Below are 27,907 nucleotides of genomic sequence, written 5' to 3'. Positions count from 1 at the left end.
TAAAGATTTGGCTGAGGGCTAAGGGGGCCTAAAAGATGCCTAACAAAGCGCAGGAAGCTTGATTTCTCTAGAGAAAGCTGCGGGTGGACCTCCCTTTCTTGCTTTCTCGCCCCCGCCCCATCTAGATACCCCACTCCCGCCCCTCCACTCTGCTTTGCCCGTTCCCTCCGGCCTCGAGGTTGGAACATTGTTGGGGGCTTGTGCCATTTGGAGGTGGCCAATGCAGGAGTTGAGGGTCCAGGGGCCCCTGGGGTCCTGGCGGCGGAGGGGTACGGGGAAGGGAGAGAGGGAAATAGTTGGGGCGAGGAAACCCCAGGGCCGCCCCCCCCCAAGATATTGGACAGTGCACCTCCTCTTTACTAGATCTCCATCTAATCCACGAAACTCAGCTCCTCGAGCAATCCGGCTCTTCCAGCCTCATGCTCCTCGGAGCCTGAAATCTGCATGTCTGATAGTCTTAGCCATAGGCTAAAGGCTGGTTCGGGTCAAAAGTCCTCCAGCAAGTTTTCTAGTGAAGTACAACGCAATGACCCCGATATTCAGCATTTTTAAAAACCCAGAGATCTGAGGTCCAAAGCACGTTTTTCCGGATCATGAATCATCTGAATCTGAACCAGTCTCCCCGCATCGCCCTTTTCTCCCTTCCAAAGTGGGTCTCTCCCCTTGACGGGTGAAGATCCCCTTTCTACCCTGTGGACCCCTCCTTCGGGGCGCCATGGCTTCTGCCGGGGGCGGCGGGTGGGAGCGCAAGCCAAACCAAGTGGACATGAAATAACTGGAGTAAAAATTTCCAGTCCTTGAACAACCTGTCAAGTTTTCCATTATCACTAGCAGGGGACGGGCTCGGCGCCGGAGTCTAACGGGATTGGTTCGGCGCCGGAAGATGCCAGAAGAGTCATTTTCGACCCGATAACTCAATTTCAGAATCCTGGTCCTTTAACTTTAAAAAAAAAAGAAAAAGAAAAAAAGGAAAAACGTTTTTTGGCGTTTTTTTTTAAATCTCCACCTCAGCCCGCTAGACAGGTTTCTCGCTCTTCTCCCGTCCCCAGTTCTCAGGGCACTCAGAGGGAAAGAGAAGGGGATATTTTACACCCCAGTTTTGAGCTGTTTTCTCTCCGTCGCCCTCCCCCGCAGACCTTAACCGCTGGCCCGGAGAATCTAGGAAGAAGCTGTCGCAGCCGGCCAGACTCGGCTCCTGTCTTTGCCTCTCCCTGGGGGGGGGTGGCGTGGGGGAGGACGAGGGATCGTCTTTTCCGACAGATGCAGAGAAATATAGGTTGCTTCTGTAGGATGTCGCCGCTGGCGCCAGGCTCTCGGCGAGGCAGGCTTCGGAGAGCGATGGGGGAAACGGGCCGGAATGGCCCGGTTTATCCAGATTCCCGACCCCTACTCGGGTCTCAAGGTCGCCGGGACCTGGTGAGAACCTCCCGTCTCCCAGTGCCAGGACCAAAGGCTCAGGAGTTCCCCTCAGAGGGAAGAGGGAAGGGAAATCCAGGAGGCTGAGATGGGGAGATGCCAGGCCTCAAGGTGTTGTGTAGGGAAAACCATTTCCCTCCGGGGAGAGGATTTCTGGACCCAGACTCAGCAGCCGGCCGTTTGAGGCTCAGGAAGGCATACATTTTGGCCCTTTACCCGGGGAGCAGTGCCCAGCCAACTCTGAGAGAGCTGGAGGCGGCCGAGGTTACAGTGCCAAATCGCTTCGGGAACAAAACCCAGGCATCGGCTCAGACGACGGGAGAGGATGAGCCGGAGCAAAACCCGTTTTAGGGAGGAATCGGCAGGGATTGAGCCGAGGACAGAATGAGGTTTTATTGCGATTCGACGCCCCGCCTCCGATCGAACAGGTAAGCGGCCCGGGGGGCGGTGAGGGGGTGGCTGGACAGCCAGATACCTGTAAAGTCGCCCTGACGGCCCTATCTCCGGCTCTCCAGGTGACCGTTTTGCTTTTTTGAAAGAAGTAACTTTTCGGTGACGTGGCTCCCGGGAATGTCTCTGGCCCTTACCGGGACAGACTGGTTTCTCTCCTTCTCCCCCCGCCCCTTCCCGCGAAAATCAAAACTGCTCAGAATCCGCAGTGTCGCCGGTCGGTTATAATGCGGCTGGCTGCATCCGCCCTCTGCCCCCCGCGCTATTAATCAGAGACCATTAGGCGCGGGAAGACTTTTAATTGTTTTGCTGGGGGAGCGAACTGTCTACCCTATTAGAGCCGACAGGAGGTCATTGTTACGATCGATTATTGATAACAATAATAATAATTTGGGGGAAAAAAGAAATGGGGCCTTCTCTGGTCCAGGAGGACACGGCTTGGGTCCTCCGGGTTTGGGGAGACTTCCTTCGTGGAAGCCTGACCTGATCGCTCCTGGGCTTCGGTCCTATCCGGGACCGCCGCCACCCTCTGCTGCTCGAGAAAGGGAGCGGATGAAAAGACACCCCCCGAAACAGATGGACACCGGGGCTGCAGCGGATGGACATTCGGGTAAGCAAGCGGAGGATAGAAGTAACTGTTCCCATAATTGATTAAATTATAGAAGGAGGGGAGAGGGAAGAGCACATTGATAGCACACGGGGATTTTAAAAAAGATTTCTGGGTGTAAATCTGGGCCGGAGTTCACTGTTCGTGCTTATTTGGGAATCCATCTGCACGGACTTTCGGTACGCGTGAATAGAAATTCGCGTATATGTCTGCGACCGAAGGAAGCCGCTCGAAAGTTCCTTTCGGAATACCTGCCTGATCAGAGGTTATGCGGATCCTCTCTGCGACCTACGAAAACGGGTTCAGAAAATAGCCTCCGTGGCTGCTCCGCCGGCGCGGACTCATGTCTCCCGGGTGTTCTGATGTCCCAAGCCTCCGCTTTGGAATCTGGAAAGCAACGGATTGTCTCGGTTAATATGGCCGTGATCTCCTATCCCGCGCCGCTCCAAGACCTTTTCCTCCCAGCGGCCTCCCGATAATCGGCCCTCGAAGAGCCGGACTCACGCAGGAAGGGAGGACGAGGGATCCGGCAGGGCTTCCAGTCGTCGCGGGCTCAGATCTCCGATCAACTCACTCCCCGAATTTACTTCCCGGGCTTCGCTTTGGCACGGAAAGCCGATAATGGAGACATTATCCCTCCCTGGGTAAAAGGGGGCAAAAGAGCCTGGCTCTCGAGAGCGCCCTAACCTCCCTGATCTCCCCACTCTTGTTGAGTCCCTTCCCAAGTCGGGGCGGGTCCCGAGACCGTATTCTCCTTCGTCAGGCTCCTGTAGGGTCCTCACGACCCCGGAACTCTATTTCGCCTGAATTTTTCGGATAATTGTGGACGATGGCTAAGTTTGCTCTAAATAGATAGAGCGGGGCGTTCTGGGGGGAAGATCTCCCCTCGGCTCCATTCTTTTCCTAATTAAAAAAACTTTAATTGGATCTTTGAGAACTTGCCACAGAGGATGCCCACCTCCAGACTCCTCGTCCCCGCGACGCTGGCCTCTTGTTCCACCCGGCCAGTTCTCCCCAGCCTGGCCAGGAGGCGAAGATAAGACGTCAGAGCAGCAAATCTGTCCTCATTTCCACATCATTTGAGACCCAACGACCTCAGAAAGGATAAGAATAAAAACCTCAGCGGGAGAGGCCTCCTCTTGTTTTTGAAGAATGAAAACTTGTGTGGACTGGTAGAGCGAATATTAGGTCGCGTACAGGAAAAAGTCAATATTACGTGCCATATATACCGGGGCCTGTGCTATCGTCCCCGCGTAAATACGACTTCGGTTGCCTGTGCCAGTTTAGTCGAGATCTAGTGTCCGTTGTATGGAGAATTCGAGCCTGAAATGGGCGTTTGCGCTCAACTGTCTGCCAGAAAGATGATCCCGATATCCACGAAATTCTATAGTCTTCCCTTCTCCCCAGGACGATCTTGATGTTGTATTGGGGCGATTTTCAAACTAATTTTTCAAGGTTGCAAAGTTCCTAAGTCCGTGAACCTGAAGAAGAAAAGCCCACTAAAAATCAAGCGAAATAAGCTACCGAATCTGTTGACCCGCAGATGCAATGGGTACATGGCGCGGCAGGGGCTTGTGTTGAAAATGTGCTCTTGGGAATGTCTCTGTGTGAAAGTCATTGGGTAAACATCCCAGATAAATGCATCTTGCATTAGGGGAGAAGATCAGGGACAGTAAAAATAATGACACCTAGTTTCAATTGCCCCGAAAACTCTCAGTGTGCTGAGTCTACACCAGGAAAGCATCAAGGTATTTCAGGCATAAAAGTATCGTTTGTGCCACCAATTCCTCCGGATCTTTCTAGGGAAAGTGCATTTTTAGGCATGTAAAATTCGGTTAAATTTCTGGTGACCCTTGCAGGGCCAGGGTCGGGTCAGTGGAAACGTTTTAGGTGGCCCCCATAGGAAGACCATCGGAGGCAGGCTGGCTGTCGTCCACACCTCGGTTAAGGTGGGGGTGTCGGTGCCGACTTTGTGGCAGGGCCCAGAGTTGGGGGTCCTTGATCCCGGACATTAACTGTCCTGCACCACGGAGCCACTCTCCCTGAACCTGGCTTGGGTTCCCAGAATGCGCCGCCTGGTAAGCCAGGGCTGAATCCCTGGGGGAGGTAACTAAAGTACTGGAGGACATTCAAGGCGCCTCTTACAGGACGGGAGAGGGGGAGGGTAGGCTGAGGGTTGGGGGTTTCGGGTTTCCAACCCGCCTCGCCTTCCCTCTGGACCTGCCAACCGAAGGGTGGGGAGGCGTCTCGGCCGGACTCTGACCTAGCTCACTCCCCTCTGATTCAGTGGAGTCCGAGCCGGGAGCAGAGACAGACGCGGAGGGCCCCTCCTTTCCTGTCTCAGGGCAAGGGCAGGAGATGGAGGGGGCCTATCCAGCTCGGTGGTTGGCGGTGTCCGGGGGAGGGTGGGAGTAAGGTTGAGAGTTTCCAAACAGGAAAGGAACCAAGGAGGTGTGGAGGAGTAGCGTTGTAGTGCGGGGGAGGTCGTCCGAAGCCAAAGAGGAGAGGACTCTGCCTTGAACTCCATCCGGCTCCTTAGAACCGGATGGGTCCCCACCCCTTTCTAGAACGTGGGTCCCGGAGCTGCTTGGGATCGGAAACGCCTTGACAGAAAAAGGAGGGGCGTCCAGCTCCTGGTCCTCCGTGCCCCCTCCCACCTCCCACCCCCACACACATACCTCACCTTTGGGAAGGGGAGCAACGTTTTCGGAAACTCTAAATCAGCCTGCCAGAGCGTGGAAACCTAAGCGCGGACCCGCAGACGCCAATGGTCAGAGTCCTGGAAGCCCAAGAATTCGCTTAGGTCGCAGCTATTGAGATATTTCGGCATAAAATAATCTGTCTATCTGAAATTTCCTGATTATTCAAGATGAAGGGTGTCAAAGACCTCAACTATCAGTTCTTTGCATGTGTAACCGTGGCCTTATTCTCTCGGCCACGAAATGGCTGCATCTCAGCAAGGTGGCGAATTATCTGGTTAATATGATCGATGTAGAAGCGAACCGGCCAATTCCAGCCCCAAAGTGGAGTTTTTATCCTGAATTACGCGGTGTGGCTGTTGTCACTGTGCAGAACAAACCCAGAAACGATCAACCGCGTCTTGGTTTTGTTCTGGGGGGAGGCTCAGCCGTTCATCCGCCTCCCCCTACCCTCGTAGATTTACTTTATCTTTTTGTGGATCGCTTCGAGCCACCCCCCACCCCTCCCCGGCCCCTACTCCCCTACTCCCCGGAAGTAGTTCCGCCGCTACTGCCCTTCTCTAAACCGTGTTTGTCTTGCTTGACAGAGGATCGGAGGACGGAAACGACAGCGGGGAGTTGGCCAAAGGCGACCGGAGAGAGCAGAGCCTTTTGCAGGCCCAGATCCTGGAGCTGGTTAAGGAATTCCTCTTTACGACGTTCCTGACTCGCGAGCGCCGCCTAGAGACAAGTCTCAGCGTGAACCTGACCGTCAGACAAAGTGAAAATCTGGTTCCAAAACCGGAGAATGAAGTTTATTAAAACCACGCTCCATCAGAAGGGCCGGGGCTAAGTCAGCGCCTCAGTTTCCCTTGTCTCAGAGCCCTCGGGGCCCCTTGGGGAGAGGAGAGGCCGGATTTTTATTGCTTTTCTTCCTATAAAGTCGAGGGTAATAACAACCAGGGAGGGATTCAGATCTGATTTTCCCTGATCTCACCCTCCTCGGGCCCCGTGCCTATACCGCTACGGTTATTCGGATGAGTTAAATCCAGAAATCTTTTATGTGGTTTGAATTTCGCAGGAGGGGAAGGGAAAACCTGTGGTGGGTGGGGGATTTGGGGTGTGTGTCCTAATCCCCGAATTTATTTATTCTGACCTCCTTTTACCCAAAATAAGGAGGCGGTTGGGACACTGAAAGGAGGCAATCCTTTTTGAGGAAAACGCGGAAAATTCTTAAATTCTAAATAGTCCAGATTACTGCATCTCCCACATCCAACTGTCCTGGTCAATACGCAACCTTTCATTTCACTCTGAATTGTTTTCAGGCCCTCAGTGCTTGGAAAAAATAAGGAAGGCTTGAGTGATTCTTTCCGAGCGGCGCTCCCAGTAACCCCGGCGCGTTTTTACAAGGTACTGAACGCAGATTCTCTCAACTGCCTAACTCCCCAGACCGACTACGACTCAGGTCTTGGAGCCTGCTAACACGGTTGGCTGGAAAAAGAGTCTGAGGGCAGACCTCTAGAATCCAAATTAGGTGAATAATTAATATAACTGGGGTCTTTTCTCTCAAGTAGAGTTGGTAACTAACCAGTGAGTTCTAGTAACCTAGAGAGCCGTTGGGGTCACTCAGTTCCCAGATCTGTTTCCCCCCTCCCCCCTGCCCCCGTCACCCCCTGCCCTTGATTTTCAGCAAAGAATTTTGAGACTTGGTTCATCCGGGTTTCTGAGGCGGTGTAGACTGGTACTAATACCAGTTGCTCCCAGAGGTGAGGCTGCTGACTTTATAACATTATAAAATACTATACTATACTAAATACTATAATAATTTACTATACTAAATACTATATATATATACATGTATAATATATACATTCTAACGTAGTTCATACACCTGAGATTTCTTGTAAATGTACCGCGACGGGAAGTGCTAAATATGGTACCAAGATCACGGGAACGACCTTAGTGAAGGTTGAAAGAGTCTCCATGAGGGCACATCTTAGAATAGGACTATTCGGCGGGGGTCTAACAGCTTTCTGCTCTGGCACAATTAATGCGCTAGGCGCTCTGGGAAGAACTGAGAGGGGAGGGCTTCTTGCACACCAGGCCGCCCCTGCAAGGCAAATTATCCGGACCATTAAGAGCTAAAAATACACTAGGGAATGAAGTATCCGAATATTCCTTTTCCTCACCCCCATCCCCAAAGCAATTTACCTAGAATAATCAGGTAATTCAGGCCATGGGGTATTTGAGAGACAAAACGGTTCAGCCCATTCAGGCTCCTAACACAGCAACTGCTATGACGGATTGGTCGGTTCTACACTGGGAAATTATCTGGTTGTTTTTCTCATATCCAACCCTCGAGCCTCAAAAATATTAGAAAAATGAACCTAAGGATCCGATTCATGGTAGAACCATAGACAGCTAGGGCTTCAGTTAGGCTCGCCTTATGGGGAGGGCTACAGTCACTAAATGAAATGGATAATTGCGACAGTTATCTGGATCAGTCAACTGTGGACAGTTAATTTGAATTATCCAGAAAATTGAGGCAACTTTTTTTTATCTTCAGGCAATCAATCTTGAATTATTTGGATAACTATTTCCACTGACCCTTAGTTTGCTATTGCATACCTGATACCAAGAGTTAAGCTGTAGTCTTTGTCTGTTTCCCCCTCTAGGCTGTAAACTCATTGTGGGCAGGGAATGTGTCTGTTGGTTTTTTGTAGTCTTCCAAGCGCTTAGTAGAGTAGTCTGCACACAGTAAACGTTCAATAAATACGTTTGAATGAATTAATTAATTAATGGAAGGCAGGGCCCTGGATAGCTATGAAAAGAGCCACAGGAATAAGAAGATTGGCTCTCCTCCACCCTATCCCCAAGACTGTTCGAGTTTTCAGTCCTCCCAACCCAAATGTGTCCTTGACCTCAGTCAATCAATGGAGTTTATTGAACGCTTACTGTGTGCAGAGCTCTGTACTAAACTCTTGTAAGAGTACAATAAAATAGAGTAGGTAGACAGCATCTCCGTTCAAGAGGAGCTTACAGGCTAGGGGACATGGATACAGACTCAAAAGAATATCTAGGCCGAAATGTTTTGGTCTGAAATATCCAGATATTTGAGATCAATCCTGAATGATCTCATGAATGATCAATCTTGAAGGTAATGGGTTTTCAGCAGTCTTTGATTTCGATTCTTTGGGATTTATTTCGGATAAGAGAGAGTAGCCTCTTCCTCCCTAACCGCCCCGACCTAGATTTCTGTTTGGGTAGAAACGTGCCCCAAAGCACTACTAGCACTGAGCGGTTGGGGTCGGGAAGAAGATTTGAAAAAGCTCCCGGCCTGGAGTGTCCTGTCGCTCTTTCTGCAGAGAAAACAGAGGGAAGAGGAAGAGGAAGAAAAGAGGCCACAGGACCCGAACAAATTTCTCTTATTTCCCCGTTTCCATTGTGTGAACGGTTTGCCTTTGGCGGAACCGAGCTCCCTGCTTTTGGTTTAGTTTGTTTGTTTTTATGGTATCTGTTAAGGGCTTACACTGTTCTAAGAGCTAGGATAGGTTAATTCGGTCGGACAAAGTCCCTGTACCCCACAGAGCTCACAGTCCAAGTAGGAGGGAGAACAAGTATTTAACCCTTGCTTTACAGTTGAGGAAACTGAGGCACAGAGAAGTTAAGAGACTCGCCCAAGGTCACACAGCAAGCAATTGGCAGAGTCGGAATTAGAATCCAGGTCCTCCGGCTCCGAAGCCCGGGCTCTTTCCACTAGGCCACGCTGCTTCTCCTCCTCCAGGCTCGCCCTCCCTTCGGGGGCTCATGCAGGGGGCGAGGGGAGGAGAGGGGGCGGGGGGAGTCACGGAGATTTGACACGGAGTCAATATCCACGAAGTTCGGACTCTGTTTTCCTAGAGGAGAACAAAGTGTTGTATTGGGAAAAGAGACGAGCCGGACCGGCCTCGGTTCGAAAACTTGTCTTCTTCTTTCTGATAGCCGAGAAACCCTTCTGCGCCGGGAGGGACGGCTTGGAAAGTGTTGGGAGTTCATCAACGCGGTTAAGTTTGATGGTATTTCCGGTGGGAGAGATTTATATACCGTCCTGTCCCACCCGGCGGAGGAGCCGATGCGGGAAATCCGGAGCTAAGTCAGGCCGGACTGTTTTTCCCTGCAGAGACGGTCCCGAAACTGGCCCACGGGGCAGGAGGGGTGAAGCGGAATGGACGTGATTATTGCTATTTCTCATCAAATTAAAAAACAAAAACCGAGCCCAGACCCGTCCAACAGACAACGGCGCCGCAGGTAAGTCCATTTCACTTCAATTCCACCTCACTTTTTGCGGGGTTGGGCACACGGCTATCGTATCCTGGTGGCTTTGTGATGAGGGGTGGAATTAAGTCACTAAGAAGTTACTCTCCCTGGTTCCAAGTGGAAAGTCTCGTGAGATTCTCCCTGGAACTTTAACCTTTTCTCTCGCCGACTCAGAGTCGAACCAGTCGAAATAGTCGGATTCAACAGCTTTTCCCCAGGAGAATCAACAAAGCCAAAGCATTTTCGAGGGAGTCTAAAGTGACCCTCGGCTATATGTCGGCCTACCTCTGTCCTTGTCTCCTTGTCTGCTTCCGCCTCCTGCCCTTTCACCGTCCCCTCGCCCCCGCCCCGCCCGACCTCAGCCTCTCTCTTCCCAGTTACAAACAAAATAGTTCTGGCTTTGGTGTGGGTGGCATTTACAGGGGGATTGCATTCTTTAATGTGTTCATGAAATAGGCGGTGGTGATTCTTGTGGTGTAGAAACAGCCACGTGGCAATTCTAGATGCCTCTCGAACCCCTTAAATCTCCTCTCGGAGGAGCTCAGGAGTGGCTTAGGGTTTGGGATCAAGGAGCCTGGAGCCCCTCTCCCCCAGCCGGGCCTCCGTTTGAGGGAACTCGAGTCACGGAGGAAAGCGAAACCACTGGACCGCTTGTTTCCTGGTCGGGCCAGGCTGGGGGAGAAGGCAGAGAATCGATCCTTCCGGCCCTTCGGTTTCCTAGCAACTGGTCTCCGGTGGGGAAAAGTTCATTCATAAAATGGCCGCGGAGGCCTCGCGTGGGAGCCGAGTCCATGGCCCGGGTGGGCTGGAACTGGCTTCCTCGGAAATTAGTTTCCCGAGGAAGATGTAAACCCTTGGACTGACGCCATCTCCTTTCCCGAGCCGGGTCTGCGGGTGGGTGGGAGGCGTGGGCAACAGGGGAACCCATAGAGACGTCAGAGAAGATCTAAGACGAAGAGAGTCTCCTGCCCCATGACCCCAGCGGGGTTGCGTTTGGGGGAGTGTGGGGGTAGGTGGTCGGGGCGGATTCCCTAGGCGTGGTGCCTGATGCAGTGTCTTTCTCCTGCCCTGGCTGTTCCAGCATGCGCCATCACGAGCACCCGTTTCTTCAGTGCTCCCCTATCGCAAAGTCTCAAGAGTTCAGCGTGCCGGGCCCCTGACCCCCGACCCCCCCAACCCCCCCCCAACCACCAAACCGTCCCCAGGGATCGGAAAATTTTAACACCAGGCCTCCAGCCCCACCCTGTCCCGCCCTACCCCATCCCACCCCGCCACCCTGCTTGGGCTGGGCCTGGTTCCTCAAGGGCCTCCTCTTCTCTGCCCAAGAACAGGCTGGACCTGAATCCCTCAAGGATTTTAGGGAGGCTGCTGGGCTGACCCCGCAGGCTCCAGTACAGAAACCTCTCCTCGCACTTTGCCCCAGGGAAGGGGCGCGTCTTCTGGATCCGAGCGGATACGGCCGCCCTGGCCTCCCTGGCCCGACCCTGGGAAATTCGGCCTGGTTAGAGAGAGGCCCTGTTGTTTCCCCATAGAAGAAATGTGGTCCGAAAACCCCGTGGGAGCGGCTGGGGTCTGCTTCACCCTGCAGTCGCTCCCACCGCCTCACCCGGGGCCTGGAGCAGGGCCTCGGAGTCGTCCCCTCTGATTTCACGGGGGTCACACCAGATCGGGGATCAACCTGGGTTTCTCCCGCGCTTGCCCTCCTCCAGAACTGCCCAGGGCCCGAGGGAGGAGCGAACGGGCCAGGGACCGGCTGGCAAGAGGGAGCTTCGGGGATCGCCGCAGATTTGGGATCTCTGGGATAGTCAAATCCAATTTCCCAGAGGGAGCCCCAGCCTCTTGGATGGCTGAATCTACCTTTGGGGCTGCCGGGCGGCGGTCTGGGCAGGAAGGGCCAGTGGGGGCCGGATCTCCCTTGCTGAAAGCGGGGTGGCTCCTTGAGTCCACTGGGCTACCGCCAAGCCTGGCCGCGGCTCAGCGCAGCTCCCTCCCCGCGGGCGCCCCGCTGCCCACGGCGACCCCTCCCCTTGGGAAAAGCGCTGTAAAATCCCAAATCAATAAAGGGCTTTGGAGAGGAGGAGGGGGTTTTACAACAGCTCTAGCGTTTATGGAAGCAATTCCGAAATAACCTTCTACCTGGACTCCACTTCCCTTCTCACAGAAGCTTCCAGGGGGCTCCCTGGGTCCCCGCACTCTCGGGAGAAGCCATTCCAAGTCGTTCCGGGTTTCGATTAGGACCCCAGATTGCGGGGAAAAGAGGATCGCCCACAAAACTGTGAAGACGGGTGGTTAGAGGTCTTTGAGGAGCTTCTGAGATTTCAGTGCGTTTAATATAGTTGTGGAATCAGCAGCTAGATCTTCCCAAGACCCTTTTCCCTCGTCCTTCCACCACGGACCTGGGCGGTGTGGCCATCTCCACGTCGGGTCAGTCCAGTTTTACACGGTTATATTTCTGGGCGCCACATACATTGGCATTACAAACTCACAGAGGGTGGATTTTCACACCTGTACAGTACTAGGGTTCAATTAACATCCAGAGCAATACACGCCCAGGACAAGTTTTGTTCTAGATGATACTATCTGGGCGCTTCTTTGATGGATAAACTTTACAAGAAGAGGAGCCACACAAAAATGGGTCCCTGCAACGATATATTAACATACACGTAGCGGATACACGGATAACTGGACCCGTCCCGGGCTAGTGTGGGAGCGAAAATTTAGATTTGGATTTGGATTTGCAGGCACATTCGCCCAAATACAAGCCCTCTTCTAGATTATTTTCAATATGAAAGATTCTCCGATCCCGAAGTTCACAGAAATGGTCAAGAAAGAATTTATGCTTAATACTCAGACATTTATTCACCCATTTATTTCCAAACGCCCAATCTGCATCCAATCTTACGTCTAAAATATCGAATCTCCTGCAAGTTAAGCTCCTTTCCAGAACGGACATACATTTCCCTATGAAAGTCACAGGCACAAATTCACGTTTATATTCACTCCCATCCAGTTTGAGTCCCCCCGGGTAGCCTGGATGGCAGTCATATATCGAGACATTTCTGGAAATGAATCTATGTTCCGTCATGTACCTACCCAATCTAAACTCACCAGCGGGCTTGCGCTCAGGTCGGCTCAGGTCGACTCTTTCTCGGCAGCAATCTGCCCACAGTCGACCCGGTTCTGCCTTTTCTGGGTAGGGATTCCGACTATGGGTTCCGGATCTGAGCGACTACAGGCCGGGCCAGGATTTGGGCCCTATCTCTAGGAGGAGTGGGGCTGGGGAAATACAGGCAGCACCGATCTTGGGAGGGGGTTGCAGATAAACAGCGGCTGGGGGCGTAGGTGTTATGTACAGGAATATATACATTTGTACCCTGCGCGAATCTATGACCCATATATATCCAGAGTCAAGTGTATTATGGGCATCCACTGAACATTCACACTTATGGCACACATCTACATTACACAATGACACTTCATCTCTCCAATGTTTACGTTTCGGTTTAATTCAGACTTCTCTCTCTTTCACACACACGACATCACACTTTCCAGAGGATCTAACCTTCCCACACCCCAAGCGAGTGACCCCGGAGGCGGTCAAAGTATCACTGGGTCCCCTCTTTCCCCTTGCTTTCTTCTTCCCTCTCCTTCCCACCCTCTTCGTTCTTGCGGGCCCAGAAGCTTCGGCCGGCCAGACCTTGTCCGTCTCTATGTCCGGCCTCCCTTGCCGGCAGATGGAAGCGTTCGAGCTCCGCTGGGGAGCAGGAAATGGCGAGAGAGAGAGAGAGAGAGGGAGAGAGGCAGGGAGGGAAGGGAGAGGAGGGCAGATAGGCGGTCCTGTTTTTCCGACTGGAAAAAAACCTAGAATTTTGCTTCCGGAACCCTGCATGGTGGAGGCTAGTTTTGGCCCCTTGGGGACTCAGGAGTTAGAAGGCCGTTTTTAATCCCGGATTGAAAAGAAAGACAGAAAAGGTCAACTCTTCCCTACCCCGGCCTCTACCAGCCCGGCTCCGCTTAGGCTGCCTGCGAGCAGACTCGGGGGCTTCTCTGCTCGGCCGGGGTCCCACCAGAGGCGCCGAGGCGCCCGGGTCCCCGCCCCCGCCCGGCAGAAAAGCAACGGGCCGAAGCTCCAGGAGGCGCCACGACTTCCAGGGCGGTCTGAGTTGGCACGACGTCTCTCCACTTCCCGGAGGGAGCCCGCACGACCCAGGGGAAACTGGGGTGAAATCCAACATCGGCCTCCTTCCCCAAACAGGCGCCAAGCTGGGTCTCCGGGCTCTCGGGAGGGGGGGTGGATGCGGCTGCGGGGGGGCGGGGGAGGGGGCCGCCGGAAAGAATTCCCCAGGCCTGAACCCCGCCGTCCCCAGACCCCAAATCCCAGCCCAGAGAGGCTCCTCCCCCAGGAGTCTGAGCCAGCCCGGCCTGGAGTTTTTTACTCCCCACCACCGGTCCCCTACCCGGACAACGTTGGGCACCCCATTGTTGCGATCACTATGGTCAAGCTTGCTCGGCTCTGAGGGAGCCCCCAGCCTTCCCCCCATACCACCCCAAAGATCATTCAGCCTCTCTACTGCCTGTCCCCCCGGGCCCAAGCGTTCAGCGCGAGGCGGGACGCGATCAGATCTTTCGGGTGTAGACCAGAGCTTGGAACTTGAAAACGGGAAAAGAAGCCTAGACCTTCTGCCTCCTTTCGGACTCTGATTTATCTGCTCCGAGAAATGACGGCCGCGAGTCCCTGCCACTGTCCATATCGCGGTTGTTTCACTGGGGTGGGGACGGGTGAATCGGGGAGGGGAGAGGCGGGTGGATTCATCCCAGGTGCGACGGCGGCTCCTCCCTCCCACTGCCTCCCGAGCAGGTGCCTGGTTTCGGCGTCTTTTTTTATCGGCCTTTTCCGCTTTTCCCCTGGAGTCCGACCTCCTCCTCGGCTCCGCCACCCAGCTAGGCCGGGCGGGAGGGCCAGCGGAAAGCGTTCTCAGCAAAGCCCTGGCGCAGCAGCCTGAACTGCGGCCCGGGAAGGGGTGAGGTCGGCCGGCCGGCCCGCCCTCGGATTGATCTTTAAAAAATCATCTGGAAATGCCGGAATGGAGAGAAATATGGCGCGCAGCACGGCCAGGCCGTAACTCACATTTAATGACGTGAGATGGCTTCCTCGGGAGGGAGAGACGGGCGCTCGGGCCCTCGGCTTTCTCGTTGAAAGGAGGGGTTGGGGTCGGGGGACAGAGTAGGGCGCAGGCAAGAAAATAAAATAGGTGGACTTGCCTCCCTCCTGCCCCCCAAATCGTTTTTCGTTTCAGGGCCTCGTAGGAGAAGGGAGGGAACTGAGGATCCTGAATTTGTTGGCGCTCCTGCGTTCGAGATCCCAACGAATCCCAACGAATCTCCATATAACGTTGTCCTCCCGTTCCCACCCAATTTTCTCCCCCACCCCCCGGAAAACTTGGAAAAACCGTCCCAGGTTTTGGGCAGGCTCCTCGCCTTTACATACAATGAATCAGCTGGGCTTTCCCTAATCTCGGAGGGAGAAAGGATTGGGAGAAACGGGCCGGGAGCCTTTAAAGTGACTTGCGAAGTTTATCCCAGTGGAACAAAAGTGCCGGCGAGGCAACCAGGCGTCCCCGGTTTACCGCGCTTCCTTCGCGGGAGGCCGGCAGCCTGGAACGCCGTGTCCGGTCACGGCCAGGACTCCGGCCTGCCTATGCTCGACACAGGCCTGAGGATCGATCCACATTTCCTGCTCCAGGCGGTAGCCGAGGAGCGGAAAACGAGTTGGGGGGGCTCAAGAGTGAACCCCAATCCTCCACACGTGGAAAAAATACTTCACCCTCTGTCCCATCACCCGTGCCTCCCGAGGTTTTCCGAAGACTTCCCCCACTCCCAGAGAGAAGCTGGCATTGCTGGCTAAGGGATGGAACTTTTTTTTTTTTGGTGAGGGGAAAGAGGGGGTTTCACCAAGGGGAGGTAACTTTTCTCCCCGTCTCCCGGCCTCCCCGGCTCCACCGCACTCCTGTCTGTAAAAATTCACCGCCGTTCAGCTCATGGAAGTTTATTAAAGTCTTTAGCCAGTAAAGTTCCCTGCGGCCGGCTCAGCCCCAACCGTATTTCCTAGCGGGAAAGTTCAGAGGAGTTCCGCGCCTGCTGTTTCCCCTTTCCTCTCTCCCTCGGGATGGGATGGTGGAGGGGAGCAAAGATAGGGTGATTCGGTGAGAGCTGTGTATGGGAGATCGCTCCCAATATAACGACTTTTTTTCAGACTCCCTCCCCTAAGCCCTCAAACTCCCTGCCCTTCCATCCCTCTTGTCCAGAGGAGGATCCTAACGCTTTCTCTTTAAATAAAAAAAGAAGAAACCACCGACGGTGGCCAGGGAGGGGAAATGGCGGGGGGTGGGTGATGATAAATAGCTATTTTTCAATGGTTCCCGCGCGTCTCTCCCAGCTGCGGAGACAACTCGGGTCTCTCTGTCCCCGATCCCCTTAGATCAAGCAGGCTTTTTTTAAAATTTTTTTTTACCCTTTCCCCTCCCTCTTCCCCCTCCCACTCCTCTCCCCCCCCCCTTCCCGCCCCCTGCCGGGGGGACTCCGGGCGGCCGGCTTCGGGCTGGGGTTACGTGGAAGCCGAAGCCCCTGACGTGGTGGCGCGTTGCATAAGCATAAAACAATCCATCCCTGATATGGAATGCAGCGCGGATGACAGCGGGAGCGCAGCCCCTCTGCCCGATTGATTTACGTCGAGGCTGACGCTTTATCAGGCTCACGAAAAAAGTTTGACCAATCATTTTGCAAGGAGCGCCGAGCCCTGCAGCCCCACTGTACTTTGTTGGCGGAGAAGTTGAGAGAGAGAGAGAGAGAGAGGGAGAGAGAGAGAGTCCAAATCTAAGCTCGGTCCTCTAGCTACATCTACCGATATAGAGCGGATGGTGGCTCTCCTTCCCTGTAACGCGCCCTGTATGATGCTCTGAGAATGTCCATTTCGGGGACGCTCAGCAGTTACTATGTCGACTCCATCATAAGTCATGAGAGCGAAGACGCACCCCCCGGCAAGTTTCCCGGGGGCCAGCATCCGGGGCCCCGCCAGCCCGGCCACACCGAGCATTTAGACTTCCCATCCTGTAGTTTCCAGCCTAAAGCTCCGGTGTTCAGCGCCTCGTGGACGCCCCTGAACCCCCACCCTCCGGGGACCCTCCCTTCGGTGTATCATCCGTACATTCAGCACCAGGCGGTCCCTCCGGCCGAGAGCAGGTATCTCCGCAGCTGGCTGGAGCCGGTGGCCAGGACAGACACTGTTCCCGGGCAGGGGCTGGTCAAGGCGGAGCCGCTGGCCGGAGGCTCCGGGGAGCAGCTTCTCAAGCCGGGGTCGGGCCAGGAGTACAATTTAGAAACTGCGGCGGGCAGAGAAGCGATCCTGTCGAATCAAAGGCCCGGCTACGAGGACAATAAAATTTGCGAAGGAAGCGAGGACAAAGAAAGAGCTGATCAAAGTAAGTTATAAAAAGTGAGGAAAGAAACAGCCACAAGCGGAGGAAGAGGGGTAATAAACGCACGGCCAAGGAGAGTTAAAATCATGGAGGGGGACAGAGGGAGGGAGAGGAAAAGAGAAAGACTGGCGAACCGACAGACGAGCGGAACTTTCAAACGACTTGGGGCCAGTTCGGAGAGGGGGATGAGGGTTTGGAGAGCTGGAGAGGGTGGTCGGAGGGATGGGAGGTGGGGGGATGGGACAGAGGGTCTCCCCTTCAAATCCCGCAGCAAACGCTATCCGGGGGGAGAACATCAAAGAAAGCTTCCTTCTCTATTTCTTAGACTCAATTCGAGGTGGGCGAGAGACGACACTGCACGAGGTTTGGTCGGAGAGGGGAGTTGCTCGTGGGGCGGAGGAGAGAAAGGGAATAGGAGAAAGAGGACATTTCCTACTTGGGATGGAGCTCCTTGTTCTCTCCCGGAACTCCAGGCCCCTCAATTTTCTGTCCTGGAGAAGTGTGTGTATGTGTGTGTGTGTGTGTATGTGTTTGTATGTTTATGGGGAGGGGGGTGGTGCAAGTTTGTGTGTATCTATGTGTATGCATGTCACTGGGAGTGTGTTTTCTTGTATTAGCATGACGCTGGCCCAGTGATTATTTCAGTCGCAGACGGTAAAAGGTGACAAAGGGGGAAGGCGAGAGGAAGCTCTCATGGCTTTTATTTGATTGGAAAGGCTTAGCAGTCCTTTAAAATGGACCGTATGCCGGCGGAGAGGGAGAAAGGATGGACACGGAGGAGGAGGAGGAGGACGAGGAGGAGGACGAGGAGGAGGACGAGGCTTTGAAAAGAAACAGCGGAGTCCCTCGGCCTCCTGCTTCCTCCACGTCTCTGAGCCCCAGGGTCCGCGACCGCCAGGGGGTCGGGGCCAGGCAAGGGGAAAGGATGAGAGGGGAATCGTCCGGCCATCGAGCCGAGATTCTGGGCCCTCACCCTTTCGAGTCCATCTCTCCCGGGGGAGGAGGAGGGACAGGGTTGGGGGCTCGGATCTCTCCGGGCTGAAGGGTGCTGGGTATCAGGTCGTGGGAGTCTGGTGGAGGCGGGATGGGGGCTTGGGAGCGGGGGGGGGGGGGGGGTGAGGAGTATCTGTCCCCAGTCCGGAGGGCGATGGGTAAAGCTGGCGTGTTTGGAGGTGAGGGGAGGAGGCGGAGGACCTGACTCTGTGCAGGGGATCTCGGCGCTGCCAGAAATAGGACCCCCCACCAGGGCCCCGAATCCTTCTCCATCAACCGCTTAGTTGTTGGGAGGGCTTGAGGGATAGGTCGGGGTAGTTCGGGAAGGATACGTGGAGTGTGAAACCGGGTTCGACTGCTCGAAATCCCCCCTTGCTCGCTTTCTCTCCTCTGCCACCTCTTTTCGGGGCCGTGGGCCCGGGGCCCAGGATGGGGAGGGGTCGAGGCGGGGGCCGAGACTTCCGCCCTCACGGTATTTTCCTCATTGCAGCATCTGGGCCTCGGGGGAGCTAGGAAAAGGGAGAGTGAACCGGATTTCATTCGGGGTCAGATAGGACGAAAAAGGAAAATCCCCAACCCATCCGAGAGGCTCCTGTCCTCGGGAGAAGCCCCGCGGTTCCTGAGCACCATGCCGGATATACCGCGCCCAGTCTGTGGGGAAACGCGCGCGTACACACATACACACGCGCGCGCGCGCAACCCCCAAACTCAACCCCAAATCCCATTAAAGACATGGAACATCAATTATTAACATCCCTGTTCCTCTTTAATATTTAATTTTGCTGCATCTCCCAGCCCAGTCAATCACTGTAAGGAAATAGCGCAGAAATTGGTCCGACGCGGTGCTTACACCGTAAAATGCACCGGATTATTTGAAATATTCAGAGCGTTTCATTGCTGGAGAAAAGGTTATGAAAAGCTGGTTGTTGTTTGAAATTCAGTTGCAGACCGGAGAGTTTGCAAGGAAGGGTAGAAGCAGAAGCAAAGGGCGAGGGAGCCGTTTGAGATTTTGCTTTCTTGTTTATTTCCCCCCAAATCCCTTCCCTTGTCCAAACCCACTTTCCCCTCCGCTCTGTAGGTAATCTTGCTGTATTCCCTTTCTTGTCTCCTTCTCTAGACAGCTAATGTATATGGGGGGGGTTTTTTGCCCCCTGAACCTCCCTTCTCCCCCTCACCCCGTCACTTCCTCTGCTAACGAATCTCCCGGGACTTGGGGGCAGGTAAAGGTATGGAGGTCGAAGGTGTTTCCAGAGCCAGGAGCCAGATCTGGTAGAGAGGGAGTGTATAGTTCAACTGTGTGTGTGTGTCTGTGTCTGTGTGCATGTGTGTGTGCCAATATGTCCCGGTATATGGGTGTGTATATGTAGGAGTGGGTGAACACATTTGCGGGTGTGTTTAAGCGATTGAGTTAAGACTGTGCCAGGACACTATACATTGGAAAGGGCACATCAGTAACAATAACAAAGGAGGTTGGGATTTTCCCCATCTTTTCCTTTCTCCCCACCCTACCGCCCCCCGACTCAACCCAAGGCCTGGCTCGGATCAAGGTAACCACCTCCCCCATCCTCAATGCCCCTAGAGGTCTGGGCCGACCAGGAAATCTGGAAGAGGGTGTAAGTCGATTTGGGATATTTCCGTGGCCGATCCGAAGGACCACCTTATCCAGCGTCCATAGGCTCTGTGGACACATACACACACGGACGTGTTTGATCGGGACATGATCCCACGTGCCCTGTTCACATACAACAACACACACACACACACACGCACGGGGTGTCTCAGATCGGGACAGGATCCTCACGTGCCCTGTGTGCACACACACGTAGATTTTCCCGATCGGGTCCTGATCCGACAAAGGCAGAGCTGTGGCTCGGGGTAGTATGGCCCCCGGGGTGGGGAGTGAGGGTTTGGGGGAGGGGGTTTGTTGAGTCCAGTAACGATCAGGCAAGAGGCAGGAAGCAGGAAGCTTGGGTTCGATGAGGCATTTTCGTCCTTTCGGCTGATTTCTGTCGCTGCTTCTCTTTCAGCCAACCCATCGGCCAGCTGGCTGCACGCTCGTTCGTCCAGGAAAAAGCGGTGTCCCTACACCAAGTACCAGACGCTGGAGTTAGAGAAGGAATTTCTGTTCAACATGTACCTCACCAGAGACCGTAGGCACGAGGTAGCCAGACTGCTCAACCTGAGCGAGAGACAAGTCAAAATCTGGTTTCAAAACCGAAGGATGAAAATGAAGAAAATGAACAAGGAACAGGGCAAAGACTAGACCCCCTTTTCCACCTCCTCCCCTCTCCCTGCCCCGTTCACTCCTATTTATACCGGTGGCTGCTGCAAAATGGTCCTGGGGACCAATATATGGGGGGTGGGGGGTTTTCCGGAAGGGAAAACAGCCCCACTTCCCACCCCTAATTTTCCCCAGGTCCCGGATCCCAAATGGGGACCGCTGAGCTGAGAGGCGACCCGGTCCGGTAGGCTGGGAGGTAAACGGAAAGCGAGAGTATTCCTTCTCCTAGACAAGACGAGAGGGGCAACTCCTCTCTTAATAAAGTCGGAGAGAGAGGTTGCAGATGCGGCTCGGATCGGGTCAGTTTAGGAAGGGTCAGACGCCTCTGCCTGGACAATTCACTTTTTCTCTGTGCTTCTCTCTCTCTCTCTTTCACACCCCACAATATTCAAACACACACTCTGTCTCTCACAACACATCCACACACACAAACACACACCCACATCCCCCCTCCACACACACAAACACCACACACTAGAATCCCCTAGAAGCATACACAAAAGCATATACGCAACGGTCACAAACACATAATTAAACTACTACCCCTCTGATAGAGTCACAGTTGAAGAAGGAAAGTATTTCCGATTTAATAACTTGCCCTGCTCTTTTCGAACTAACGAGGTTCCAAACCCTCCCCCCGGTTGCGGTGTCTCTCTTTAATTTTTTAATCACTCTATACAGCGAACTGACTCCCGTTCTAGAGAACGCTACGCCTCTAAAGCGCCCTCCCTGATTCTCTTCCCCATTGTTCCTGGCCCCATTTTGTCTCTTGCCCTAGCCCCTCCAAACTGTTCATTCAGGAAAACCAAGCCACCTTCACCAGCGAACGCGCTCATACCGCATAGGGACTCCCCAGTCTCCCTGTTTTTAACTCAACCCATATTTTGGAGGAGAAGAAACAACGGGAGGACTAAGATTGATAATTTATTGTGAATCGATTTCCAACCCATCTAAAGTTAAGCTTGTAGGTGTCAGAAATGAGAAGGACAGATAGCATATCGCCCCTCCCCACCCCCCAACTCCTTCGCCCCTCAAGGTGTTGGCGAGAACCGGGTAGAATAGGTGGATTGTCCGTCCCCCCGGTCCATTCGCGTTCTGTTTACATTCGGAAGAGAGAGACCCCAGCGTTCTGCTTCGGTTCTCGCCGGGAAAATGAACCTCATGACCCGCTGGGTGACACGGAAGAATCTAACTGTATCTTGCTCCATGAATCAAAATGTATCCGGCCTCGTCCCTTCTAGGTTCATTCCGCGTTGGAAAGACCGGTCAAGTCTCCCCTAGGGGCTGCTCGGAGATATTCGATTTCTCTTTTCGCCCCTTTCTTTAACTCCCGATGGACTTATGCTCCCCCGTTTCCTCGCATCACGGAAAACTCGGAACGGGGGAGAACTTGAGTAGAAGTTTTTCTTTTCTTTTCTTTTCCTTTTTTTTTTTTTTTTGGCTACGTCGGTGGTGGTTGTGATTTGTGATTTGTGGTCGTGATTTTTCGGTGGCTGTTTCGCCCATTTTGGTTCCTAATGTCGCTTATTTGTGGGGGGTGGGAGGGGGGTGCGGGGCGGAGTTCTCCGGCTGTTCGTTTTGAAAAAAAAAATTAAAATAAACCTCGCTTTTGTGTCTATCTGTGTATCGGCAACTGTCGGCCTTTCCCCTCTCGCTGTCGGGTTGAAAGGAGAGAGTGAGGAGTCGAACCTACCTCGTTGTTTTTCTCTTTGGGAACAGCACCCCAAGAAAAGGGGGTAAGAGTCAGGAATTTAACTCAAGGGTGGGGGATACAGGGGTCCCAAGCGCCGCGTTTCCCTATATCCTGAGTTTTGGGGTCCTTGAAAGGTTTTAGGGTTCCCCGAAACCTTCCTTCAGGAACTTGGGTCAAAACCTCAGCCCGTTCCAAAAGCACCAACTTGCTCTAGTTCTTAAGACCAAGGCTCAGGAGGACTTGAATGTTACTACTGGTAGCGGTTGATTGATTGACGGTGGCCATGATAATGATAATATTAGCCCCCAAATTAAAACTTTCCTTCGTCCAAAATCCATGAGTTCCCCCCATTTTTCGTAATATCTAACGGCAGAAACAGGAAGGCGGTTGAGTCGGATACTCAAAGCCACGAAGCCGATTTGTGAACTTTTCTAAAGGGGCTAACACAATGCCCCTCTCCCAGAGTGTTAGAGGGCGAAGGTCCTATTCACCCATCGGAAAAAAGAAATTCTTAAACCGTGACTCTGTTCGAATCTTTTTCCTCATGCTGCCCAGGGAAGCGTAGAAACGAAAAGAGATTTTGAGGTTTCCCAGATTATCTTTATTAGAACTTTTTGGTTATTTGTTTCTTTGTTTTTATTTTTTTTCAAGCCAGTGTGAGAAGTGTTCGCTGGGAGAAAAGTAAAGAGACAGGTATGGGGTGATGTGGGGAGAGGTCAGGGTGCCGAATTTCTTTCTGACACTCCCAGACACCCGATAAAGGGATTTCGAGTCAGGTCCAGAGCTCTACCCTCAGTTGAAGAGGTCCGAAACTGGAAAGAGTCCTCAGCACGACGCTAGGCCGACGGTTCTTGCTGGCGGACAGCTAGACTTTTGACCGAATCCTCCACGTTTGTTCCGAGTCCTTGCTCCTACTGAAAGGTAGGGGGGGAAGGATGGGGAGTTTCATGCCCTCCCTGAAGGGGTTGACCTGGGTCTGGGCTCAAAAAACAAGCGGAACCCCTATTCCTCTTTCTTTTTCCCGGAAAATAATCGAGTCAAACCTGCTGGAAAGGGAGGGAGAAAACAAAGTCCCGATTCACTGCGTGCTTCCCCTTGTCTCAAATCCTTCTCTTACCCTCTGCTGTCTGAGAAACCAGCCGCGCTGTACCGGTGGAGAGAGAGAGAAAACTCTATGTGAGACTCGGGATAGACATAAGGAAGGGCTTCTTGCTAGATGTGGGGATTTTCACATTGGAAATCGGAAAAGCGAAGGCCAGTAGCGGCAACGGCGGTCCCGGCCGAGAAACCGCGGGCAGGAGATGGGGGAGGGGGCGGACGGGGACAGGACGGGATGGGGGAGTGGGGGGAACCCAGTTTCCTCTTCTAAGGACGTCCTGCAAAGGCAAACAAAGGGAGAGATGCGGAGGCGAAGCCGGGAAGGAGGAGATTGGGAAGTAACTTGTCATAAAAGCGATCGAGAGAGAGGGGACCCGCTGCAGTGTGCGCGCAATAAAAGAATATGACCGCTATAAAACTTTATAGCGTATACATTTCGGAAGGTTAAGGAACTAAATAGCAGCAAAGCAAACAGCGCCCTGGTACTTTCGGGGCCTCACAAATTAGCAACGTGGCTGGGGTTGGACGGGGACATGTGGGTCCCCCACCATTGCACCCCTAGTCGTGAGGCCGAGGGGGCGAGAGGGTAGGATGGAGGGCAGAGGGATGGGGTGGGGGAGGGAAAGAAAAGAGGGGAGGGGAAGAAGGTTTGATTTTGTTGTCGCAGACGCTTTGGAAATGCCGCAATCCGGGAGAATTTCTTTGTTCTGGTTTTTTCACCCCCCCCCCTCCCCGCCACCCTCCCCTTAGCAATTGCATCTCTCCGAATCGGGAGTCATAAACCGAGACCATTACACACACACACACACACACACACACTCACTCACTCACTCACACATATTCCTACACTCAAAGTTCAAACCAGACGTCTGGAAAAGGGGCCAGTAGCTTCTTTATCTGTTTACAACTCCGCTCCCTCCCCGTGCTCCCTTCCTGGCTCCAGAAAGCTCGGTCGCCGAGTCTCCGCTCCAGCCCAATTGGGGGATTCATCGCCAATCCCCACTCCCTTTTTCTGGCTTCCGATTCTCTTGCTGTAACATTCGGGGCCGAAAGATCCGTGACCCTTCCACTGCTCTTTTCGTCTGCTCGCTAACTTCCCCCGGCCGTTTTTGGAATTCGAAGCTTTCTCTGTCTTTTTCAGTCTCGCCTTTTTTCTAATGAAAGTTTTCTCCCTCTCATTTCTCACTCCAACGGTCCGATGAAATTGCCGTCAGAGCGGGCCTTTCTCGAGAGGGCCGCTAGATGGCGCTCGTGCTCCACGCTAAATCCCCCGTCGGCTCCGGCTCGTCCACCAGCCCCCGGATAGCCCGAGAAACAGCCCACCTGAGCAATCCCGAAAGTCATGAATGATCCGAACGTAATCAAAATACATGGACAATTATAGACGTTTCCCCGACTGTGGCGTGTTCCGGCACAGTCGTATTTATTCCCTTGGAAAAAACTGGAGATGATACTGTACCCCCCACCGAGGTATTTTGAATCTTAGGAAGCTTTGGGATGAAGGACACTCTTTCCTTTCAATAAGAGAAAAATGATACCGAAAAGGAGGGATTGGGTAAATAAGCCATACCGACTCCAATTCCAAGCCAGGGAGGGGCGCCAGGTGAGGAGGGCTGGGTATTGATGACCGGAAATCGGGAGCCTCTTTCTAAGGACGGTGTCAAGCGGGCCTTGGGCCCAGTGAAAGACCAGAAAGCAGAAGTGGGGAAGGGATGTATAATAAATCGACCTTTTTTCGGTTGGACCGAAGAAATTGGGTCGGAAAGGGCAGCGTGGGGAAAGGAAGACTGAAAGGGGGCCAGACGTGCGAGGCCCGGAGGAAGCGGGTCGGTGCGTGTCCGAACGTTTGAAGATGCTGACATGGAGTGCCGAAACCATTTCCGAAGGGGCGGTGTGGGAGATCTGGGGTCTTCTCTTTGGACGGCTCGCAGAAGGGGGAGACATTGGGGAGCCGTCTGGACCGTTTCAGACGAAAATCCGATGGGGCCAAGGGGAATTTTGGGGAGGAGAACCGATGGGGGAGAAATGTGCTGCAGTCTCGCGGCTGGGGCCTTTGGGGCCGGACACCTGGGATAGTCTTGTTTCAATTGGGGAGTTTTTAGCGTCTGGAGCGGAGACGGCTCTCGTTCCAAGACCCTCCCTCGAGCCACCCGCCTCTAGGGAAAACTTCTCCAGCACCCCCGACCCTCAGTCTCGCTCCCTGCCTTCCGGGAATAAGCGAAGAATGCCGCGGCCCTCCCAAAACTCCAAAGGGACCAACGAGCCGTTGCTCGAGTCAACGGCAAGAGGAAAAGTTAGCTTTCCCCGAAACTAGACTCTCCTCTTTTCCCAATAAATCTCTGCTCCGTTGGGTGTTTATAAATGTTCTTCTCTCCCTCTTGTTTTTCTTCTAATAGAAACCTTTTCCTTCCGTCGGTATCTGGTACAGGGCAGGGATGATTTAGGACCGACCCGATGCTCGCCCGCCGCCGGTGAGTCACTCCCCACCTCATAACTAAAATACTGCTTTCTCTTGGAGAAACTGGTAACTTCCAAGAACAAGTTCGCCCGCGATTTCGCTTCTTTTCTTTTTTATTTCTCCACCCCCCACCCCCCTTCCCGATCCCTTCACTTCACTTCCCGGCTTCTGGTCTTGTCGGTGCCTTTCTCCTCTTTTCGCGTCTCGCTCCCCACTCCCCATCCTCAGTGGAAATTTTTATTCTAAAATAAAGGACTCAAAGAACTTGGGTAAAGGGGGCAGGGGTAGGGGGTGCCTCGGGCGCGCCTTTCAGCGCATCTCCGAAGGCAGGAGCCAAGTCACGACATGGGGATGAGCAGTAACCGACTCTGAATAGTAAAAATTCGAATGCCTTTGATTTAATCCCGTTCGATTTCTACAAGCCAATCAGCCCTATTGGCGAGTCTAAATGTCTGGGTTGTACAACAAGGACTTGCGGAGCAGAAGGAGGGAAAGAAAACGGATTGAGAATTGCTGGAGGGTTGGCTTGGGCCGAGGGCATGTGGGGCCCCGGGCATCTCTGGCTTTCCTAAGGCGATTAGGAGCAGCAGGAGTTTCAGTCACATTTTCGCCCCCTTTGTGCCCAGGGTGAATCTGGATTGGGGGCCGGAGGTAGGGTTCAATTTTGCTTTTCCCCTTCTCCAGGTCAGGTTGGGAGAGAGCCAAGGACTCAGAGGGCTTGGGAAGTGGGGAGACAAAAGAAAAGACATATTGATCTCCTTACAGTCGATGGGCAATGCCGACAGCTCCCCGAATCTAACACGGAGCGGTATGAGCGGGCAGGAGGGGAAGAATGGGGAGATTGGGTTCCTAAAACCGGTACAGGCACAGGTTCGAAGAGAAATATCTCCCAACAAAGCGCCTCTGCCTCTCGGCCTGGATGGTGTCAACGCGATAAGAATCTAATCCTCACCACGTTCGGTGAATTGGGAGAAGTAGAGAGAGGGATTCTTAGATGGTTCTTGGAAAACTGGACTCGGGGCTCATATCGGTTCTGGGAATATACAGCTTGAACCATTCCTTCTTCTTCACCCTCCCCGCCGTCCCCGTCCCCTCCCCCCACCCACCCCCACCCCACCAAGCCCCCAAGAAAAAATAAACGCGGTCCAAAACTTGCTGACAAGGGACCGGGGCGCTTTTCCGAATCCGTGCGTTGAGGCTGTGCAAAACTGCCGAGCCTGCAGTCCGCGGGGCGAACTTTGCTCAGCGGTTAACAAATGTCCATAAAACAGAAAGTTTCTCTTTTCTCCCCTCCCCCCTTTCCCTCCCCTCGCCCCTCCCCCGAGGCAGGCGAACCCCACTACCTCACAGTCTTGGGGACACCCCCACCCTAAGTAAAAGTCAAGAATCCCAAATAAGATGGTGATGGGGGAGAGAGAAGGGAGACTTGCTCACTCGGGCTGGGGAGAGAGAGTGGAAGTGGAAGGAGGCGAAAATGTCGAAAGAGTCGACAATAGCGATGAAACCCCCATAATCATTTTAATTTCGCTATTGACACGCTCGCATCTTGCATAAAGGCGGACGGGTCCAATCGGATCCGCAGTTTTATAGCTGTAGAGGAAGGAACTCGTAAAACGCTAACAGCTTTTATGCGCTGCGGTATAAACAACAACAACATCTCCGGCTTTATTGCGTTTTATAGTTTGTTAAAGAGTTTACAGCCGTTTTCGGTTCCTATTACAAAGGCAATCCCCTCCATATGAGAGCTAAACCTTTATCAATAATAAGGAAATTGATCATTAAAACCTTAAATATGACTACCTCGTTTGTTTTAAAATATGTTTAGGGTAAGAAGCTGTATGATTTGATAACTTGTATTAAAATACCAATTACATTTATAGGACCTTTTAAAACTCGACGCAATTAAACCGTGTTCTTTTACAGTTTTCCAAAGCGACCCTGACATTTCGAAAGACTAAAACTGCCTCGTTAAAATCTCGAAATTAACAGCACAAAGTGCGCCTCCTTCATTTTTTTTTCTCAGCTCCCCAAATCAATCTTTAGGGTGGTCCGGGTAGGTATTTGATTTGTTGTGAGACGAGAGATATCTCATTAATGTAGGTAGTTAAACATATTTAATCCGTATATTCTCTCTCTCTCTCTCGCTCGCTCTCGCTCACTCGCTCTCCCCCCCCTCCCCCCTCCCCCTCTCTCTCCATGGCGTTTTTTCTTTCCTCTCTTTTTTCCTCCCTCCCTCTCTCCCTCTCGCTCTCGCTCTCACCACCGCGCAGTGCGGAGTCCGTGTGGAGCCGAGAAACCAATGAGATGAGGTATAGTTAATGGATGTAAATGATCATGAAAAGAGAGAGCAAAATATGAAACAACTCATTTGCGAGGGAGTAAATCACCGAAAACTGTTTATGAACTGGCATCTCTTCTTCGAAATGTAAAGCGAGGAACTCTTTAAGTGGCGGTATATTTTT

The 27,907-nt window shown here is 53.2% G+C and overlaps 1 protein-coding gene across 5 annotated transcripts; it reads left to right on the top strand.

Moving 5' to 3' along the window:
- The first annotated feature begins 1,460 nt into the window (after positions 1-1,460).
- HOXB9 (homeobox B9) lies at positions 1,461-27,907 on the top strand. 5 transcript variants are annotated; one of them, XR_005660549.1, is made up of 6 exons: positions 1,461-1,844; positions 5,760-5,932; positions 6,477-6,561; positions 9,311-9,438; positions 25,384-25,458; positions 27,716-27,907. XR_005660549.1 is itself a non-coding variant. In XM_001507111.3 (2 exons), the coding sequence occupies exons 1-2, from the start codon at positions 16,409-16,411 to the stop codon at positions 20,176-20,178; spliced, it is 753 nt and encodes a 250-aa protein (XP_001507161.1). In that variant the 5' UTR covers positions 16,090-16,408; the 3' UTR covers positions 20,179-21,724. The 5 variants fall into 5 exon arrangements, 1 of the variants encoding a protein (XP_001507161.1); XR_005660546.1 differs by lacking the exons at positions 25,384-25,458; positions 27,716-27,907 and adding an exon at positions 19,943-20,028 and having other exon boundaries at positions 1,462-1,844; XR_005660548.1 differs by lacking the exons at positions 1,461-1,844; positions 25,384-25,458; positions 27,716-27,907 and adding exons at positions 2,061-2,476; positions 19,943-20,028.

This window comes from Ornithorhynchus anatinus, chromosome 11, assembly GCF_004115215.2.
Source record: "Ornithorhynchus anatinus isolate Pmale09 chromosome 11, mOrnAna1.pri.v4, whole genome shotgun sequence".
Taxonomy (NCBI): Eukaryota; Metazoa; Chordata; class Mammalia; order Monotremata; family Ornithorhynchidae; genus Ornithorhynchus; species Ornithorhynchus anatinus.
This window is presented reverse-complemented; position numbering and strand designations above follow the sequence as displayed.